The 20,768-nt window shown below is 40.4% G+C and overlaps 1 protein-coding gene across 1 annotated transcript in view; it reads right to left on the bottom strand.

Annotated features, from left to right (window-relative positions):
• UBA6 (ubiquitin like modifier activating enzyme 6) overlaps positions 1 to 19,346 on the bottom strand; it is a 30,418-nt gene extending 11,072 nt beyond the window's left edge. Inside the window, exons 1-23 of the mRNA XM_072336036.1 lie at positions 19,222 to 19,346; positions 18,810 to 18,931; positions 17,036 to 17,103; positions 16,095 to 16,189; positions 15,244 to 15,272; positions 14,343 to 14,437; positions 13,936 to 14,047; positions 12,974 to 13,054; positions 12,266 to 12,388; positions 11,107 to 11,230; positions 9,804 to 9,907; positions 8,990 to 9,052; positions 7,927 to 8,003; positions 7,199 to 7,265; positions 6,807 to 6,950; positions 6,202 to 6,269; positions 5,865 to 5,943; positions 3,886 to 3,966; positions 3,437 to 3,514; positions 2,043 to 2,224; positions 1,295 to 1,400; positions 532 to 621; positions 346 to 426 (exon numbers count right to left, since the gene is read on the bottom strand). Coding sequence (XP_072192137.1) covers positions 346 to 426; positions 532 to 621; positions 1,295 to 1,400; positions 2,043 to 2,224; positions 3,437 to 3,514; positions 3,886 to 3,966; positions 5,865 to 5,943; positions 6,202 to 6,269; positions 6,807 to 6,950; positions 7,199 to 7,265; positions 7,927 to 8,003; positions 8,990 to 9,052; positions 9,804 to 9,907; positions 11,107 to 11,230; positions 12,266 to 12,388; positions 12,974 to 13,054; positions 13,936 to 14,047; positions 14,343 to 14,437; positions 15,244 to 15,272; positions 16,095 to 16,189; positions 17,036 to 17,076 — 1,920 coding nt within the window. The 5' untranslated portion in view covers positions 17,077 to 17,103; positions 18,810 to 18,931; positions 19,222 to 19,346. The remainder of the gene's footprint in view (positions 1 to 345; positions 427 to 531; positions 622 to 1,294; positions 1,401 to 2,042; positions 2,225 to 3,436; positions 3,515 to 3,885; positions 3,967 to 5,864; positions 5,944 to 6,201; positions 6,270 to 6,806; positions 6,951 to 7,198; positions 7,266 to 7,926; positions 8,004 to 8,989; positions 9,053 to 9,803; positions 9,908 to 11,106; positions 11,231 to 12,265; positions 12,389 to 12,973; positions 13,055 to 13,935; positions 14,048 to 14,342; positions 14,438 to 15,243; positions 15,273 to 16,094; positions 16,190 to 17,035; positions 17,104 to 18,809; positions 18,932 to 19,221) is intronic.
• Between the last annotated feature and the right edge of the window lie 1,422 nt (positions 19,347 to 20,768).

The raw sequence follows: 20,768 nt of genomic DNA, 5'->3' as shown, positions 1-20,768 counted from the left end.
AGTCTGATCTATTAGGTAGTCAAGTTCACTCAGAAGTACATCTTCATTTTTTCCCTGACTGCACATCTGTATGACACTGACTGTTCTTGCTAACAATCCCTCAGTTTTCAATTTCTGTATCACATACAGAATCCCTGAGCTAGAGAAACAGGCCACACACAAGACTAGCTCTTACTAACAGCAGGAAGATCCTACAAAACATCAATAAATGGCTTGGCCAAATAAGTCCTGAGAAAATCTGAACAAAGTCAGCAAACAAACCAAACCGTACTTAACGTAAATGGAAACAAAATCCTTACAGCATTAGTTCAAACTCTACGTTTTATCCAGGCAACATTCTCCTACCTGTAAAACTTCTTCTGCAGATGGATAGGTCTGCCAAAACTTGTTGAACAATGAAGGCTTGTGAGAAAATAAACTTTCAAACTAGAAAATACAAAGAACAATAGGGCATTTAACACTAAGTACCTCAAATATCTCACCTTTTCAAATCAACAGTCACTTCAAAAGCCTGTGAACTTATTTCCTTACCTTATCTCTTGCCCACTGTATTGTATGTTCAATAGCAGCTGGGAAAGACTTCAAGGTGCAAAAAGGTATTTCCTCTTCTGGTGGATCCCGCTATATTTAAGGAGAATTGTGTGTAAGAGCAGACTTATTAAAGTTGGTTATCAATCACAGGACCAAGAACTTGAAGACTATGCAACTTTCTCACACCACTATTATAAAATACAAAGGTAGCTTTTCTTAAGCCTAAACAAAGAAGCATAAAACAAATTTTGTTTTACAAAGAAGAATCTGAACAACACAGAAAGTAAAATTCAACCCTAAGGCACAAGCAGCAGAAGTAATTATCAGCCTGTTTATCCAAGGCGTGCAGCTCACAATTATGCACACTTGCACGGTAAAAACCACCCTATCTTGCAAAGCCAGAAACATTTTTCCATCAACTATAGTAAAGCTGTAAGGATTGTCAACATCAATGCTACATGGCAAATGGCACAACCTTCTAAGGAAGACTCAAGATGTGGAAAACTGCAAGAGTTTGAGGTTAACATCCTCCATTTACAAAGAACTGATATGTATCTTTGTACAATCATGCAGACTAATGCCTGCTACTGAGACTTGCGTTTCTTCTGCCTGCCTTCGGAGATGGTAATCACCAAAACCAGAACACACAGGCAGAAAATAGCTCAAAGAAAGAAAACCACAAGCAGAAAATCAACTTGCATTCTTACTTTGAAGGGAGCTTTAGGGGACTAGCTACAGAAGTTGATAGCCATGAACTACTTACGTGACTATTATATGACTCTGTCAGATGAGGCACAACAACTTCTGTATGTCCTTTTGTTCCCATGGTTCCAGAGTCTAACAGAGGACGCAGGTTTGCTACACAACGACTGATATGGAAAGACACAGATATCAGAATACAGAGTTATCTCTATATCTGCTTTGCAGACATCACCAGAGCACAACCCAAACGGACACAAGGACCTTTCAGAACAGTGGAAAGTTAAAACTCAAGAAAAGAACAGGTTAAATAAGAGCAGCCACTTCAAGTTAGATCAGGGCACCATGAACCAGAGCCAATCAATAATTCATTTTATAAGTAGGGATTTTCACATTGAAATTTAAGTACACATTCCCATATGCAAGTAATTCAATCTGAAGACTGCTACAGCATTCTCCATATCCAACAGCCCTCGACAGCTGTTTATTTCCAAGTCAGTCAGAAGACCTCTGCCACACAAAGAGGCAGAGAGGTTTTTGCAATTTTATTATTTTTTTTTAAGTAGAATCATTTGAGTTGAAAGGGACCATTAAAAGTCAACTAGTCCAACCTCCTTGCAATGAACAGGGACACCTATGGCTAGATCAGGTTGCTCAGAGCCTGTTGATTCCAACCTGAAAATAAATCCCTTCCTCCTCCCATCCACCAACCTTATCAAAGGAGCAGAATAAATCTGAGTGAAATGCTATCAGATCTTTTAAGTAGTTGCAATTCAGAAAGGTTAAAAATAGGGAAGCAGAGGTTCACCTACCTATCAATGTATCTCCTTGCTTCCACATTGTCCAAAGCAGTCACAATCACATCTTGTCTGGTGTAAAATTCATCACTGTAAGTGTTTTCAGTGGCTGGACAAACTTTATTAATGTACGAGTCAATTTTTAAGCAAGGATTGATGTTCAGAGTTGCTTCTGCTGCAGTATAGCTTTTAGGTTTCTGAAATACATATACGTGCATATATGTTATTAATATTCTGATACAGAAAACCTGGTCAGAAACGCGTTGCTTTCTTTTGCTGATGAGACAACAATTCGCTTGCATAAAAATGCTAGTATGCAAAATATACAATACAGTAAATTATCAACTTACGTACCTTCTTTGCAAATGTTTTTCTTAGGCTGACTTGTGCATAAATGGTACAGCATAAGCGTACTCAGTAACTGAAACAGATGCTGCATACTGCCTCTCTTGCTCTTAACATGTTGTAAGAAAGGTGCAATTCATGACTGCCAGAGGGTAAAATCATTACTGCTACTTTGACTATGCAGCACAAATATCAAATGTATATGAACAGTCGCATCACAGCTAGGTGTTCCACACAAAACCAGTTTCAAAAGCCAAACTGGAATAGAGTTCTCAACCTACCTGACACTTCTAGGATTTCAAAAGACTATATTCAATTATCTACAGATAACCAGATCTCAGGACAGCGTGACTTCTGATAGCTTGCAGAGTTCACATTTAGCTACCCACCCAAAACATAATTAATTCCCAGATTTGCCTAACAGACAGGAGGGCAAAAAATCCATCCACTGGGTTTTGGGCAGAGGAATCCTTTTTCTCCACTGCTGTCAAGATTTGACCATCTTTTTCTTATTTTGTGCCGTGTTTGTAAGTAAAGGGATACTCTCTCAGCTTCTAAGGTGTAAAAAACATTTGTGCCATATGTTATATGATCTTATGTATTTTTTTCCCCAGGCTATTTACTTGTTTAATAAAGACTCAATTAAGACAAACCATAGCATCTAGCTAACACTTAAGTCAAATTACATTATTTAAGCTTAAGAAAACTTCTACTAAACAATCGAGTTTATTCTCCCTGAATTTCAATGGTATAACAGGCATTTCTGGCATGTTAATTCATGATACTTTCTGATGCACCACAGCATTTGTAATCCAATTCTCTGAACATTTGCGAGATTTCATTAAAGACAGCAAAACAAATAAAGGTCAGACCAGTTAAGTTTATTCAACAGATACCAGTGATAACACCAACATAGCATAGCTATCATTTAAAAATATACTGGACTACATTACAGCTGCTCTCTGGATACAGATCCATACATTCAGAAGTTGCGTTCTCAGTGGTGACACAGAACAGTGAAACAAAACAACAGCCCAAGAAGTTTATTGAATGAAAAAGCCTACCTGTATGTGATGAGGTCGAAAAAGAAACTGTCTGTTCAGGTTGGATTTCTCTATCAAGTCTGGATCTGTAATTGTAACCTAAGTCAGAAGGGGCAAAAGCAATAGCTGAAGTTGATTTAAGTGTAGCACTAAGAGATGCTTTTGAAGCAAACTGCACAAAAATAAGTCAAAATGAAACACTCTTCCTGTCATTCACTATTGCCCGTAGCTCTGCCCACACTCATACATTTTCTTTCAAAAAATCAAAATGCAGCAAGGCCACTTCAAGTGTGTTCTGCCTCTAATTGCATAATTTCACTCCATGCTGAGGCCATTTGTCTCTATGCCTCGAGACTGGCCTGAAACAAGGCTTTGACTTCACACTTTTCAAGTAGCCTAAGTATTCAATTCTTCCTTGTTACATTACTTATATATAATGAATGTGAAATAAACAGACGCACATGACTTACCAATCCTTTATCTTGCCCAGTACCAACACCAAGAAGTGCAAAGTTTTTTAGCATTTCACAGCCTATTGCTCCACAGCCAACCTGAAGAGAATGAAATATTCAGAGAGGAGCCTTTGTAAGAGAAATTGGTAAATAAAAGTAACACAGACAAATCAGGCATCTTCTGGAGAACATTATGAATGACTTAAACATGGGTACCAGATAAAACAACCAGAGAAAACATTCCTGGATCCGTGACCTAAAAATATGGAAGAACTGGTTAGAAACATAAAATGAATTTTATCTTTGCTGTAGCAACGATTAAATAGCAGAGATCAAGATGAAGAAGGGAATGACAAAATCGAGCATCAGAGTACTGACCCCTGGAAGCATGGACATACAACAAAGCAACACCACAAAACCATTACTCAAGAGCGATGTGAACCATATTTCAAGCCAGCAAAGGACATCACAGGTAAAATGAATAGTTTATATTACTATATCAGCAGTATAAGAAAGAAAACAAGGAAAATGTGAGCATGCTGCTGAGTACTGAGGGTGTAGCAAAAGCAGATGCTGAGCTGAGGTAATTTCTTTGCATTGGTTTTCACTGACAAAGTTTGCCAGGCTTTTGTCCCTAGAAATGGGTTCAGTAAAGGAAAGGAACGGTAGGCACAAGGAATCAAGTGAGGGACAACCTGAAAAAATGACCACGACAACGTAAGCAGAGGACCAGACAGGATGCATCCACAGATACTTGACAGAGCAGGCTGATGTAACTGCAAGCTCTTCTCTATAGTCTTTGAAAGACTGTGGAGGTCAGAAACTGTGCCCAATGAATGGAGAAAGGCAGATATTAAATCCATATTCAAGAATACGTGTGGGGAACTGCAGCCTTATCAGTCTTATTTTGGTACCACAGGCAATCACTGAGCAACTCTTTAGAGTTGCTTCTCAGTGTACAACAGAGAAGATGGTGACAAGGAATAGCCAGCATGGATTACTAGAAATAAAATGTTAAGTGACAAGTTGCCTGCATTGTGTGATAGCAACTAGATGGATGGATGAGGTAAAGTGCTATGCACACATGCATTTTTGCAAGGTGTTTGACACAGACTCCCACAAGTATCCTTAAATCCAAACTAGGATATCATGGTTGATGTTGGCGGGCAAATGCATTTGGGCAGGCTAAAACACAATAGACATTACAGTGGCATTGGAGGAGACCAGCTGAAACAAACAATCATCCAAAGGTCCTGAACAGGCTAACAGAACTCCATGAAATTCAACACAGGTAAGTACAGGCTCCTCAGTTGGAGCACATGTAGGTACAGCACTGCTTGTGTAGGTAGTATTGCTGTTGAGATGGGTCCTTGATGGACAGTAAACTAAACACGAGACAATATACCCAATCAGCATCAAGTCCAACTTCATACAGCATAGTATTAAAAAAAATATTACATAAGTTCAATTAAGGGGCTGGAACATCTGCCCTACAAAGAGAAGATAATACATCCATACTCCCATTAGCCAGAGAAGAGTCTGAGATGGACATATTAGTGGCTGATTTCTAGGAAAAGGTTCCTGCCGAGGTAAAGCCAGTTTCTTTTTAGAGGTGTACAGCAGAAGAATGAGAGATAATGGACAAAAATTGAGACAGACAAAGTTCTGGCCTGACATAAATAAATGCTTTCCTTTATAAGAATATATAAGCACTGAAACTGCTTGTCCAGAGATGACAGACAACCATTTTCCTTACAGATTTTCAAGACTTAAATGGATTCTCAGCTTTGAGGCTAGCTCCAGAAGTTAAGCATTACGTAGAACACTGTGCCACGCAGCTTAGGACTTGTCTATTGCATGGATGTTTATGACAATTTTTAGACCACTTATTGTACTTTAACACACATAATCAAGTCTGACCTCTTATCTTCAAGACAGGTGGTGTCAGTTGTGCTCGCAGAGTATTTGCAAAAACCTTAATTGTCAGTTGTACTCACCAAGAAAACATTCAAATCATGCAGCTTCTGGCACAGAGATTCTCCAATACAAGCCCTCAAGGCATCATACCTATCTCCCCTAAAGAGAGGCAGGAAACAAAAAGAGTAGCAAGTTATTTTTTTCCATGGGGGATATCATCGTTACAAAATTCTGCTTTGATGCAAATAAAACGACCGAGTCCCCTGCAATCCCTATTCCTCCCATTCTCAAACAGGATGCGCACTTTTAAGCCCAAACTTCTCTCCCTCCAAAAAGCAGCACTGAACTGACTTCAAAAGACATCTGTGCCTACTTGAGAAACAGTACATAAAAAAAGCAGACTGTGCTGATATTTACCGTGGAAGAAATTCTTCAGAGCCCATCTTTTCTAGAGGCGTAACCATGTCTAACATATCTATATACAGCTGGAAAAACAAAAAATAAAGAACTGTGAAAAACAGTCGTGTTCTGTTTAAAAAAAAGTAAACATTTAAGCATACAGCCGAGTCCAGAAATTTTGTTACAGCTCATTATAGTTCACCATGAAATTTTTGCAGACGGAAATGCCTGGAAGCCACTGAAATCTGAGCCACAGACTTATCACTTGGATTGTGATGTCTGTAATCAGATGATTGTGTGATCCTCTGTCACTGGGACTGTGACACTTTTAACTTTATTCTGACATTTGCCCTGTGAGCCCTGAAAGCACTGCTTTTGTACACAGTAGCTTAAGATGGTTTTTGGCAACATCACACTAAGTATGATGCCTCAATCCCAAATAGAAAAGCTTTAGCTAAAACTGCCTGCTCTTTTACAGTACATGCAAAACCACCACATGTTTCTAAGTTCAGCCTCAAGTCCTTTTTCTTCCCCCCATTACGCAAGTTGTTCAGCACTCACAACATAACCACACTTCACCACATCACTGTTAAAATAAAGGTACAGAAGAAAAATGGCCTTACCCATTGCTGCAGTGGAGAAAATTTTCCTGTAACTGCTTTCAGCACTTCCTGGCTAGCAACACCACCCACTGCTGCTGCCAGAGGAGCTAGAAATCCCTGAGCAGTTCTGGACAGCCACTTCACTATATCTCCATTTACCTGAGGCTTAAAAATAGAACAAAACAACGTGTGTATATATATATTTTAATCTCTCTCTCTCTCTCTCTCTATATATATATATATATATATATCCATTCAACTGATCAAGTCACATTTCTTGCATGGCCTTCAGAAAATCACCAAATTCATCTAAAGATGCATACGAAGATCAGAACAAGAGCCAAAAACTAAAGCATGGCCTTCAGAAAACTGAGTATATTAGAAATAACTCGTGATCCTTATTTGCTACTCACTTTGTTTTCCAGGGTTTCACTTAGGGACACGGCTATTTTCAGCATTTCCTCAGCATCTTGAAGGCATCTAGACACGAGGGTGAAAACAACAAATGGTCACTTAAGCATTCTTGAGTCCTTCTGAAAACACAATCAATTGAGAAAGAATTGCTGGATACAGAAGGAAGATTTTGGAAATCTGCATTGGCTTTAATATTAAAGAAGCTCTTTAAATGTTAAGGACAGCCCAAGAATAAGAGCCTGAGTGGAGAAGCTCATGTGTAAGTCAGGTGATTTACACAGTACTTTCATCTCATTGGACTCAGAGGTATCCATATAAACGACAATTGAAACAAATCACCACTAATGAAAGAAAACGGAGCATTCCCAAGCTTTGGGTTATTTGATTTTTTATTTATTTATTTATTTTGTCTTTTTAAATCCACGAGCTGACAGATAATTCAGGAATCAAACAACTTCTCCCATTTAACCTCTCAACGTGAAGAAATCAGAACAAAGAAGAAGCATTTACGCTGTCTGCAAACCTAGGCCCAGAACTTGCCACTGCTACACCAGGAAAGCCCAGCTACAAAACTGGACAGGTATTAGGTAACACTTTTCACCTAGATTTCAACTTTTAATTTCTATGTCACCTAAACACCAGATAGGCAAGGAACCCCACTGCACATCAAGCCACAGAAGAGATGTGCCTGGTTCAAGGCTTAGCAAACATAAGATTGCTGCATTACCCAATGTTCGGCATGCGACCAAACTTCTCCTCAAAGTGGTTCAATGCGAGCATGGCAATATGGGTTTGCAAAGGTGCCTGTTAAAGACAACAACAGCTGTTGTTAAAGACAACAACATACTCAAACTGAAGGAGATAAAAGCAACCATTAATACAAACTGTTCAGCTCTAAAAATGTTTAAGTAGCATTAAATGCCAACTTGAAACATCTTCTGCTAGTGGTTTTACAAAATGGGTTTCAGCTTATGAAACGCTGCTCAGGATGAATGCAATACCCCTTGTCAAGCACCCACTTCACCCAAGTCCAACTAGAGCCCCCCAAAAAGAATTTAGTGCTGAAATCATTAAAAAAAACATTAATTTTCTTTTAATTAGACATTAGAACACACTGCATTATACCAAGTCTGAGTACCAAAGCCCAGTATTAATGGCCAACATCAGAAAATCTGAGCAGACAGGTTAGATTTCACATCATCAAACAAACAAATCAGGAGATGAACATTTTTTTAGTTACTCAGCTTAATGAGTACATGGCTCATTTTTTTAATATTACTAATACTTCAATAAAATTGTGTTGGAGGCAGACACAGGCAGCTTCCTCTTGGATTTTAAATACTAGTAAATCTTTTTACAAAGGAAAAAGAAATTGTTCCCACACCCAACTGCTGTTATTCTTTCTACATTGCCTTGGCTCTGAATCCTTCATATTTGTTTTTAATCAAAGCTCATCAAAGAAAAGATGCTGTTTCTTTTAAGCATTTATACTGCCATCCATTTGTAGAAAACTGATATTTTAAACAGCAGACTTACAGAGAGATGGCTGAGCTGATGAATATACAACATAATTTGCGCAATTAATGGCTAAGTTTCTCCAGAATCCAAACTGACAGTGCATGTTTTATGTGAGCACACAATCTGCCCTACTCCCATTTCATCCTCTAAACTCACATTTAACAACTGCAGAAATTCGAAATGTTTATTGCTACACACATAAAGCTGCAGATTATATCCTCTGTAGTTTCAAGCTTACAACACTGACACTCAAATCTTCACACATTAATTACCTCAGGCTTGATAAAATCTGCAACTAGGCACGTTGGATTTGTTAGCTGCTTCTCCAACCGTTCCTGGAAAAACAGAATTCATTAAAGTAACACAGGCATTTAATACAACAATTGCTCCTTCTTGAGAAAACCAATATGCTTCCTGAACAGACTTGTATTCTTCTTAGCATTTATACTACTCTCTTCATAACTGCAATGAGAAAAGATGCATAAAATAAAACTGAAAGCTTTGTCAGTCAAAAGTGTAATGGATGTTTCACATCACAGTGGCAAGACCCATTTCTCCAACTGCTCTGTGGTCACCTATTGAATATTTTACAAGAAACTGGTTGTGGGCATGTATATCTTCACAACTCACCACAAACAGAAAGCCACTGCTTTGCAGAGACAGGATACAGCCCTGAGCTGGTCATTCTCATATCAGCTGCAGCTGGTCCTCACTTCCAGCTCCCTTGCAAGACATTTAAGTGCCACCAGGTTCAATTTTCTGTGGGCCCAAAATGGCACACAACACCATATAGCTTGCAATCCCTTTTACACAAACTCATCACTTTTTCTCAGAAGATGGCCAAGAAACCATATACTTATTGTCTTTTATGGGCTCCTTGCCATACAGGAATGGGATGCCCATGTATTATTTTCCTATACTAGCAGTTAACTTTGAGTTTAAAGTATTTCTTATTAGTGATTTATTTTCACCATCCTCACCGAGTTAAAAGCAAACATGAATCACGTGTAACCGAATCACCTCCTGAACTCTGCTTTCAACGCTTACATTAACACTGAAGAACCTGGTTTTGCCAAACACACTTACAAAGTAAAACATCTTGGGTGTCTTCACTTGGACAGCTATACCACCATGCAAATAAGGCTCCATGTCTGACGTATTTCCAATGCTGAAGGAGTACGGGGACACCACTGAAAAGAGGAAAGAACACCGTGGCAGTGACAGACAACACATGCTACAATTCTACACATGACAAAGCAGGCTTTTTACACTGCCACAGCTTTTTATGTTCTAATTTTTTAGCATGCAACCTTGCTTTGAAATCATGAACACAGCTGACCCTCCTTAACTAATAGGATTTGTCCCTCTCTGCCAAAGTATTAGTCTCACATGATCTATTGTAACATAAGCCTTTTAGAGTAGCAGTCTTTCTAATAAGAATTCTGATGACCACAGCTCTGTAACGAAAATCAAATCACTCTTTTTTTTTGGACTGTGCACAGCAGCATCCAGTATACTATTCAGAATCAGATTTTAGAGAAGACCAGAACAACAAATAATAAAGAGACAAGTTCCAGCTGCCAAGCAAAGCAAATGAAAACTTTCCTCTTAGACAACCTGGAGCATTATCCAGATTAAAGGAAGCTGACCAAAACATTCTGGTAATTCATGGGACATGAAGACTGAAACAAAAAACTGGGTTATAGTTAATAGGAAAGAACATAGCACCAGAATTGGCTAAACAAATAAATCCAGAGAAAACAGATTCAACCACCCCTTCAAGGGACAGCTTTCATCTCAGACCACAAAGTAATTTGTGGTCCCCACTCCCCTCAATTAGATGATTCCTCAGCACCCAAAGGGAACTGAGTAGTAGGCCTAAAGACCTCCACAATGGAAACAAGAGCAGGGTAAACTGCAATTCATGAGAATTGCTTCTAAAGCATGCTCAGAAACTGAGTGATAGTGATGTATCCCTCTACGCTTAAATTATAACACAAGGAACTACAAGGCAAACAGTAACATACACAGCAGCATGAATGTAGTCCAGAACAGTGACAGAAGCACAGGCTTTACATGATTCCCAAAACAAACAAAACAGTTGTGTCATCAAGCTGGTGACAGTAACCTCAGAAGCTACCAACTACCTTCAACTACCTGGGGGTTTCTACTGCTCCTTAAACAGCAAGGTGAGTTTAGATAAGCTTTACTAAATAGAAAAGAAATTAAGACAACACAAGGAAGACCTCCATATCAGAAGATAATTTTTCTTGTGAGCTTACTGTAGATTCTGCACACCGCAGCACTCTTCTGGCTATAACAACCAACAGTACAGTGAGCTCACAGGAAGACCAACAGGCACACCGCAAACCAGTCAGCAACGCTTTACCTGTTATCTGGTGTGTGGAGCCATTTAAGCACGACATTCCATTAACCTCTCGAAAGGTTAAGAACTGTCCTGTTTCAAGCCTGTGTGGATGATTTTCAAGGCAAGTGACAATACCAGGATTTGACTGAAAGCAAAAGCAGCAGAGTTAGCAAAGAGAAAAGAGCTTCATTTAAAGATGCCACATGTTATCAAAAAGTTTTTCTGACTGCTCAAACTGCAGTTACTAATACTTCCAGCACCTCAGTTCTGCCATACCAAGGGAGTCATCTAGGACTACTTTTCCATTCCAGAGAGTGGAAATACAGTGCAACTAAGCTCAAATAACAGATTATGAATTGTAAGAAAAATAAATGAAAATAGTACTTGCTGTGGCATGCAACCAGGAAAACCCATAATATGTAACTCTCAATGGCTTATGTAATTAACGAGAGCAATCAAGTCGATCAAAGACATGACTACCAAATCATTACATCATCAACTTCAGATCATATACAATTTGTTATACAGTCCCTTATAGTTCAATTCTGTTACATCTGGAGCGGAATTATGACAGAAGACTTGCTAATGGATGCACAACATTCTAGTCTGGACTTCCAAACAGAATTGAGAGGAGCTGAAAATGTTTACATTATAGAACACAAGATCAACTGGATAGCCTCTCTAATACTTTCCAGTTCAAGTGTTAGCAGTAACATCTCTTCATCACCTCTGCAGGCTCAAATGATCAAATACGTGTCTTCTCATGGTGGGCTCTCAATCCCCTTTATCATCCCAGTAGTACTCCTCTATGTGTGCTGCACTTTCTCATTAAAAAGTGGCTAATTTCAGGAGTATTTCACGGCTTTTTGTGAAGACTTCACCTATTCCCACACCAAGGCTACATCTTCTCCGTATTTTATCTCATCCTTTCTCTTAAAAAGCCTGAACGTTATGATCCTGCATTTTAAGTAACATCCAGGAGGCATTAGCAAGTTCCATGCTATTAGCACTTGTTACTGACTGTTTTTGACAGAGATATTACAAACATGGAACTTGGTTCACCTCTGCTATGCGGTTTTCAATTTCAGGCTAACAAACTGGAACACTCTGTTGGCCGTGAGGCCAGTAATGACTTACAACAAAGTGAGGTTATGCTAGCACAATTACATCTATCCCTTACTTGCGTTATATTTGAAATGAAGATTTCCTTCGGCTCTTCTCCTGTTGTATCTAACACTTCAAATTCATCACCGAAGTCACAAAACAAACGTGAACATATTCCATACACATCTGCACTGATGAACTACAAAACAAAGCAAAAAATCGTGAGCATCTCAGAAACAGCTCATGCCAAAATAACAAATTCTCACAACCAACTCTGCCCTAAGCTAGTAGAGGGAAATGCTGCTCTTAAAATCTGATGAAAATCTGTCACAAAGAACCCAGGCCATTGACTACAAAGCACAGTATTAAGAACAGACTTGGAACACTCACTAACATTTCAGAAGCTCTGCACAAAAAACAGGAGTCATGGCAAAAAGCAGCAAAGTACTGCCATTTCTACCACAATCACATTTAGTCTCACCCTGTTCTCTCTCAACAAGAGTTATGAGCCAACAGTGACAACTATTTCTTTACCCCAACTTGTTTTTTCCTTTTTATTTATTTTTTTTAATTTCTGTCTAAAGCACAAACCTATGGTTACCCAGATAACATCAAACAAGCGCATAGAACAGTAGCAGCAAACTCCTCAAAAATCACACTGCGCCATCAGCGTGGTATCTGCAGAAAACTACATACCCCACAACATGCTTTCTCCATTTCTGGAAAGAGCAAGTTGCAGAACTATCACTGTATGGATTAACCACCCGTTTAATTTTTCTATTACCTTAATGGGTGGCTGCTGAGCATGACAGAAGTCATTAATCTTCTTCTGCAGCGACAGGCTTACCTCAGTCAATATGACACACTGTGAGCAAGAATACAAATAAAGCTAAAACACCAAAAACAATCAATGCTTTAAGGATGGAAAAAGTAGAAGTAACAGTAAGTTACTCTGGAGTCCTGAACCTCTAAGACTCCTTTCCTCCTCCCCTAACTTAACAGAGAAAGGAGCTTCATGTCAAGTTTTCTCATTAGATTAGAACAGGTGGGTTACCGCTCCACTAGTTGGGGAAGTGAGATGAGCAGGACCAGGAACAGCAAATGATAACACTGATATATACTAGCACTAACCATCTAAACAGTGCATACCAGGAAGTCTGAGTAAGATTGACACTCTCCTGAAGTCTGGGAAAACATTAGGTTATAAAGTATATGCACCGTGTCCCATTCAGCTATATACACCTTATTATAGGTGAGACACTCAGAAATTTGCTTAGTTTGGGTATAACCAATAACCACAAAGTACGAGATCCCAACTCATCCATCCTAAGCCAAGCACACAGGCAGGAGACTGAAAAACAACTCATTCCACTACAGAGTGGTTTACATTTTGCTAATTAGCTCCATGTGTATGTAAATAACTTAATTAAACAGAAAGTTGCACAGAATACAATGCACAAAATACACATAGAACATACTGTAACATAACTGGAAAAAAGTCAGTTTTATCTTGTAGATAAGAAAAATATTCTATCACAAGTAACTACTTATTGTTGCAGAAAATTCACGTAGTTGATGTGAAGTGGTAGGAACAGAAACAGTTTCAGTCTTGAAATCACAAGCAGGATCATTTAAATAGTCCAAACACATCTTTCCTTCAATCATCTCAGAATGTACTTGGAGATTTGTTTCATTTACTTGTATAAAAAAAGAACAAATTGTTTGCTCTGTTGAACAGTGACATACCTGATATTGCTTTAGGAAAGACAGATCTGTGCTTTCATCTAGTGGCACAGTCGATGCTGCTACGTGCACATATGGATTAAGCTCTGCAATGTGATGAAGAGTGGCCTCAGCTCTAAAAGAAGAGGAACAAGATTTTTATGTATTTACAAACTGAATTTTCTAAACTGAACTTCATACTACACATGCCCTACAAGAGTTCCTAACAACAATCAGAAACTTATTTCTTCACATTAAAATTCCTAGCAGGTCTGAGGAAAAGAGCCGTATCCAATAGACAGTAGCACATGCTGATATTCTGATGTCACAGCCATTTTCCCTAGGCTTGCAAATGTACCCTGGCCCTCACTACTAAATTTGCCTTAGAAGTGAGATATTCCACTTACATTCACCCCAGAGACTTGACCAACCTGCTCCTTTGACTGACTATGTCGTCTTCGTGGATGAAGAAGTTGATCCCTAAATCCCATTTTGTGCACTGCTTGGTGTCATGAACCGTAAGAGCCTAAAAAGGAATTTAAAAACCACACTTATTGGGTTAGCACACAGAAGGATGGAATAAGCCCTATACAAATTGCTGTAAAGACTAGCATCATGGAAGGTCTGGTTGTAATGCATGTAGGAACGAGCTCCTCCAACCTCTTTGCCAAGAGAGCTCTTCCTGTTTGAGACAAAGGAATGGATCTGGAAGATAAATTTCATTAAACATTTTCCTCCCAGCTTGCAGAGATGAGAACATTTAAATACTGAGGATGGTTTCTGCCACACTGCAATTAAAATGCAAAACTGCAATCTGTAAATTGAACAAGCTCCCAAAATTATTATGGCTTTTTTAGTGACTGGAAGAAACAATGTTAAAAGGCTTCTCTAGTAAAATTAATCCCAGCAACGCAAAAGCAGTTGTCAGGTTAAAGCACACAACCATTTTAGATTCTATATAAATGGATTCTGACAAGTGACTGAATAGGGTAACATTTTGAAGAGATTGGCTTTTGCGTTTACACCAGTCATGTTATGAGAGACAAAAGCACTCGATACCTTATCAGCATTTGTCTGAAATATTTCACATAAACTATTTCAGAATGCTTCTACTGAAGATCTAAGAAGGTATGAAGACTCAGACTTCACAGTAATTCGAGACTCACACCGTAGCACTATGACATTCTGACTACCAGCAGTTTTTGTAGCTGGATCCTCATATCTTTTGCAGTCTTGCCACAGAAAGGCAGTTTCAGAAACTTAGGATTAGCTAGCTTAGTGGCGCTGCCCTCCTCCCTCCTGCTCACCCAAGAACAGAACTGCTTTACATACCTTTACGCCAGCCAGAATTATATTTTTGGCTAAAAAAGATGAAAAAAGAGGCAGTTACAGATCTCTCACAAAGCTCTAAGTGAAAAGTCACGTGGGTGGACAGTAACAGTATGTCATTCCTAAGAACTTCACAGCTTAAGGGTTTGTTTTCTTTTATGTTTAGTTTAAGCACTCTACACCACCACTAAGAGCAGAACAACAAGAGCAAGGTTAAAAAAACACCTCTACATTTGTCATTCATCAGCTGCTCATCCCACAAATGTGATTACAGAGATGCTAATGACAACAAACAGCAAAACCTCACATACACAACCTGGCATTCAGTGCAGAGCTCCATTAAAGGCAACTGAAAGGGTAACAGCCCAGGTGTGGACAAGATTTCTCTTGGCTGCTTTTTAGAGAGTAAACAAAATGGTTACGGGGCCTCCTGCACTGGTGCAATTATACAGTTTTAAACTGAATTGCATCTGTTCCCTCCTTCCCTCATGTCCCCATTTCTTGTAAGGCAATAATTCAGTCTATAGATATTCCTGCATTAGGTTTATTGACAATGAAACCTGATAATCTAGGTTATATACTCTCAATTTTCACCCAAAACATGACATTTTGGGTAAAGCCACCTGCACTAGAAACACATTTTCAGTAGAATTTAGAACTTTGTTCTACTAGAAAGATTTTTAGACAGAAGCACTCAGTCTTTCTGTCATCTATGCTACTTACACATCTTGAACATATATTCACTCAGATACCTCAAACATTCTTATTACATCTTAAATCAGCTTTAGAAGCAAGCTGGGACAGTATGCTTAAGTATGCATATGTCTGCTTACATAAATGATACCCAAACTTACCAATCTCTACACCAAGACCACCTACACCACTTAGGAACACATGGGACTGAGCCATCTTCTGCATTGCAGTGTCTCCAAGAACATACCTCTGCCGACTAAACCAAAGATAAACTCAAATTAAAACAAGACACAAAATCAAGGGCAAGGTAAAATCATTTCAGTATCCACAGCTATTCCCTTCCTTCTAGTGTCCCAATCAGCTTTTAATCTGCACTGCTACCTTCTGCAGATGAACGTGCAACAGCAGCGACAGGTGCACAGCTATATTTACCAGTTTTCCAATCAACAAACAACGAAGAATGCAACATGCATAGTCTGAACTGTACGCTGGTTTAGGAAATAAATGTGTATCAAATGCAATGTTTGAACCCACAATACAAATAGTAAAGTGCTTTTAGTAGAGCGCTTTTCAATTCCATGTTTTAGAGAAAAAAATGCTTTTTGTTTCAAATCAGTGCAATTTTTTTTTTCAGGACAGTATAAAATCACTTGAATAACTCCTGAAGACACAGGAATTCCTTCCATATCAGAAATCTCCACATCAGGAAGTTTTGCAATCAAACCCAGAGCCCTGAAACAAGCAGCATTTCCAACCGCAAACTCAATTAGAACTATTTTAAGCACCATCACCTGATGGAAAATGATTTTTGTGAAACTTGGGTCAAAAGCGAGCAGCTCAGTTGGTGCCTTATTTACTCAGCACACAAACAATAAGATTTTTGGTTTTGTTTGTTTTTAATAAAGAAGCTTCTCTTCCCAGCACATTTTTCTAGAGATACTGTTTGTTCCAATACAAACACTGTAAACCTCAGTCACGCCAAACGATCTCAAGTTAATGCCAGCTAACAAATTAAAAAACAAAAATTAAAAAAAGTTCACGTGCGTAGATCTAAGAGCTGCTGAAACATCAAGAACAAAACTTACAAATCAGATACTCTTACCTATACAAAGCATCGTCGATTTCCATAGAGTCTGCTGCCATGACGCAATGTGACTGATTTGCACTAAACTGGTTACAAAATAAAGAATATAGTTAAAATAGATTTCAGCTTGCCATCTTCCCACCACTTCCAGTTATTCTGTTGAAAATCTGACCAAAAAAATAAAATAAAATAAAAAATAGTCATATTAAGACATGAAGACATTTAACTAAGAAATCAAATCAAACAGTTCAAAAGAGTTCTAAGTATAGAGTACGTGCACTGTTAAGACCTTCTCATTTTAAAGTTACCAGCAAGCACCAGGACTGTGAAGAAGCTTTGCCACTGGAAAGGCTGACATGCAAATTCATGCAAACTTTTTCTTTTTAATATGATGAGGTTGGATGGGCTCTTGGGCAACCTGATCAAGTGTATCTTTTAGTGGCTGGCAACCCCACCCATGGGTTCTTTGAGGTCCCTTCCAAACCAAGTCATTCTATTTTCAGTCTTTTGTTAGGCAGACTAGGAATTTGACTCTTCTGGATCCGGGAGGAACTGCCACCAAATACAGGAGGAAGGAAAACAACCCCCATGTTTGACCCAGAGCAACAGTATCCATCACAGCTAAGAAAGAACACATATAAGATCTCCACAAACAGACATGGAAACCAACAGATTCTTAGGTGCAGCTTACAATCCTTGCTCCTAAGAGAGTTGAGGCAGGGATACGGTGGAGTACAGGCCACAAATCTGAAAGCTGTTCAACAGTGCGGATACTAGATTTCACACATTAGCCAACACAGAAGGCAATTAGCATGTAGCACCTTCCATCACTAGCCACTTCAGCACTGCCCCTATGCACTCACAGCAAGCACTGAATATAAACAGTACCAATAATAATAGATGATCCTAGGAAACAGCTCTCAAGGCAGAAAGTATCAGATCATATCTACAAGTCCAGTACTTAAATCTCTGCTCAGCTAAAAGCCTTAATCTTTCCTTTCTGTCTGGAAATCCAGACTTAAAGTCTCTTCAAATTACACCAACACAATCTCATAATGGCTCAAAACAACCATCCCTGAGCTGCTCAGCTCCTCCATGGTCACTCTCCATGGCACGTTCACTTTGGGACTGCCCAAACCAAGATGGTTCTGGTACGAAGGTGGGAAAGCACACCCACCCTGAGATAAAACACACACATCTTCCACCCTCACAGCCCTCCAGCTGCTTCTGCTGCAGCAGCATGCTTATGGACAGCCATCGCATGTGCTCAGTCCAATAGCCATTTGTAAATAATGATGATGTGCAAGGAACATACAAGGTTTACCATATAAGCCACAAAGATACATTTGAGAACAGCTTTTCCAATACATATTTATCTACCACCAGCTGTACTTCCTGCATTCTCTGTTACAGCACAGAGCTGCTACCTGCATGCCAACCTTGTTTGGCAGAACAAGTTTTGTTACTCCAAAAGAAAACTTTGTAGCACTTCAGTCAAGCGACTCTAGGACAAAACTTTGCTTACGTATTTCAGCACCCAAGCCATACTTCTCATTTTAACTTAGCCCATTAGAACCTCTCTCAAAGAAGGTCCCTGTTATGGATCCTTACCAAGGGCTCAATGCTTAATACCTATGCTTCCATTCCTTCTCAGCCGCAGCTGCTTGCAAGAACATAGTTCACCAGAGACAAACTAAGAAGCTACGTCTAAGAAAGGAGGGCTGAGATGCACTAAAGAAGGACAAAAGCTCAGGAGTCGGGGCTTTTGGTTTAGTTTCACGGTGCTTCTTACCTCGAAGTTACCACAGGCTCAGCCAACTACTTGCTGCTCAGCAGGCCGGGGCAGCAGGGAGGCCTGGCCGCATCCCACCTACCCAGGGCTTCCGGAGGCAGACCCCGGTAGATGCAGACTCCCTGTTTGGTCAGCGGAGAGAGAGGACGCTCACACCCGCTCTTACCAACCCTGGGGGGCAACACCGAGCTAGGACGGCGCCGCTTAAGGGTATCTACACAAAGCCAAAAGGCGTTTAAACAAACCCGACCCTCCCCGCGGCCCTCCGGTCTTCGGGCATCCTCGCGGCCGCCCCTCGCCTTGAGAGACTGCTACCAGAACCCCCAGGTCATTCCCTCGGCTCAGGCCGTACGCCCACCGTCCCGCCCCGGGGAACCCCTCCCGCACGCCTCGACCCGCAGCCTGCCCTCACCGCGGCGGCCTGGCACTGTGAGCAGGCCTGCGTGCTGCCGGTGCGCCGGGGAAGAGAAGCAGGAAGCCGGTGCCGCTCCGCCTGCGCCGACATGAGGGGCCGGGCTAAGGCCGCGCCGGTCGGCCCCCCTCCTGGTCCGCCCCTCCGCGACATGGCGGCCGTGAGGTGGGCGTGCTATGTGCCGTAGGGATCGGGCTTCTGCTCTCACGTGGTGATTTGCAACTGAAAGCTTTCGGGTTTTTTTTTTTTTTGGCCGTTTTGTTTTGTTTTTGCCCCTATTCTTCAAGCACCGTGCTGCTAATAAATAAATAAAACGTAATTTAAAACAAATAGACACACTGTGTACAGGAGTTAACAGTTTACATGACAGGTTATTTTTGAGCCCTGCCCTTCAGATGCTGTCTCCACATGGTGCAGGACCAAAGCCAACAAAATGTGGCCTATCAAATGTAGACCAAATTTATTTAAGTGGGGGGTTGCTGAGAGAAATGTTGGCATCCTCAGTGTATGCTGTATGGCATCTAAAGGTACAAATCTGGCACAGGGTGGTCACACAACAAACACGCAACAGCCCAAACCCAAACAGTGCTCATGGAAACCCCTGTGGGTTGTTTGGTTTTGTTTTGCTTTTCATAGAATCACAGTCATTAAGGTTGGAAAAGCCCTCTAAGATCATCCAGTTCAACCACCAACCCATTCCAACCATGCCCACTGACCGTGTCCCTCTGAATGTTCACCCACTGCTCAAACACCAGTGACTTCACCACACCAGTGACTTCACCACACCAGGCTGGGCTGCCTGTGCCAGTGCCTCACCACTCTTTCCGAGAAGAAATATTTCTTAATACTCAATCTGAACTTCCCCTTAGGCCATACCCTCTCATCCTATCACAGTTACCTGGGAGAAGAGGCTGACCTCATGTTGCCACAAGCTTCTGTCAGGCAGTTGTACAGAGCCATAAGGTCTCCCCTGAGCCTCCTCCAAACTGAACCACTCCAGCTCCCACAGCTGCTCCTCATAAGACTTGTGCTGCAAATTACTCATAGATCCATTGCCCTTCTCTGGACACACTCCAGAGCCTCCATGTCTTAATTGTAGTGAGGGGCCCAAAACTGAACGCAGTACTCAAGGTCTGGCCTCACCAGGGCTGAGTACAGGGAGATGATAGAGGCATTCAGCCAGTGCAGATCAACTAAAGCAAGCTGTGTCTACTGCAGTCTCCACAGAGCTCTGGCACCACTAACTCCACATTGCCTTCCGTTTGTATTTCTATTTGTATTTGGCATTTTTAATATTGGCATTTCCATCTCACGTGACTGGTACATGATTGACTGGTATATGACTGACTTGATCACCTCAACCCAATAATGGGTGCAGCTTTTGTGCTAAATCATTAAATAAGACTAAGAGCGGCTGGACAACACTCATCATTCAAACACAGGCCTTGCTCTGGCAGGATTACACTGAAGGTTCATGCCTGCTAGATGTGGGTTTCTTACAATGCAAAGAGAAGACATAGACAATCTTCCTAGGACCACTAGAGGCC

Source organism: Excalfactoria chinensis, chromosome 4 (assembly GCF_039878825.1).
Source record: "Excalfactoria chinensis isolate bCotChi1 chromosome 4, bCotChi1.hap2, whole genome shotgun sequence".
Taxonomy (NCBI): domain Eukaryota; kingdom Metazoa; phylum Chordata; class Aves; order Galliformes; family Phasianidae; genus Excalfactoria; species Excalfactoria chinensis.
Note: the sequence above shows the minus strand (reverse complement) of the source record. Positions and strands in the feature narration are given on the sequence as shown.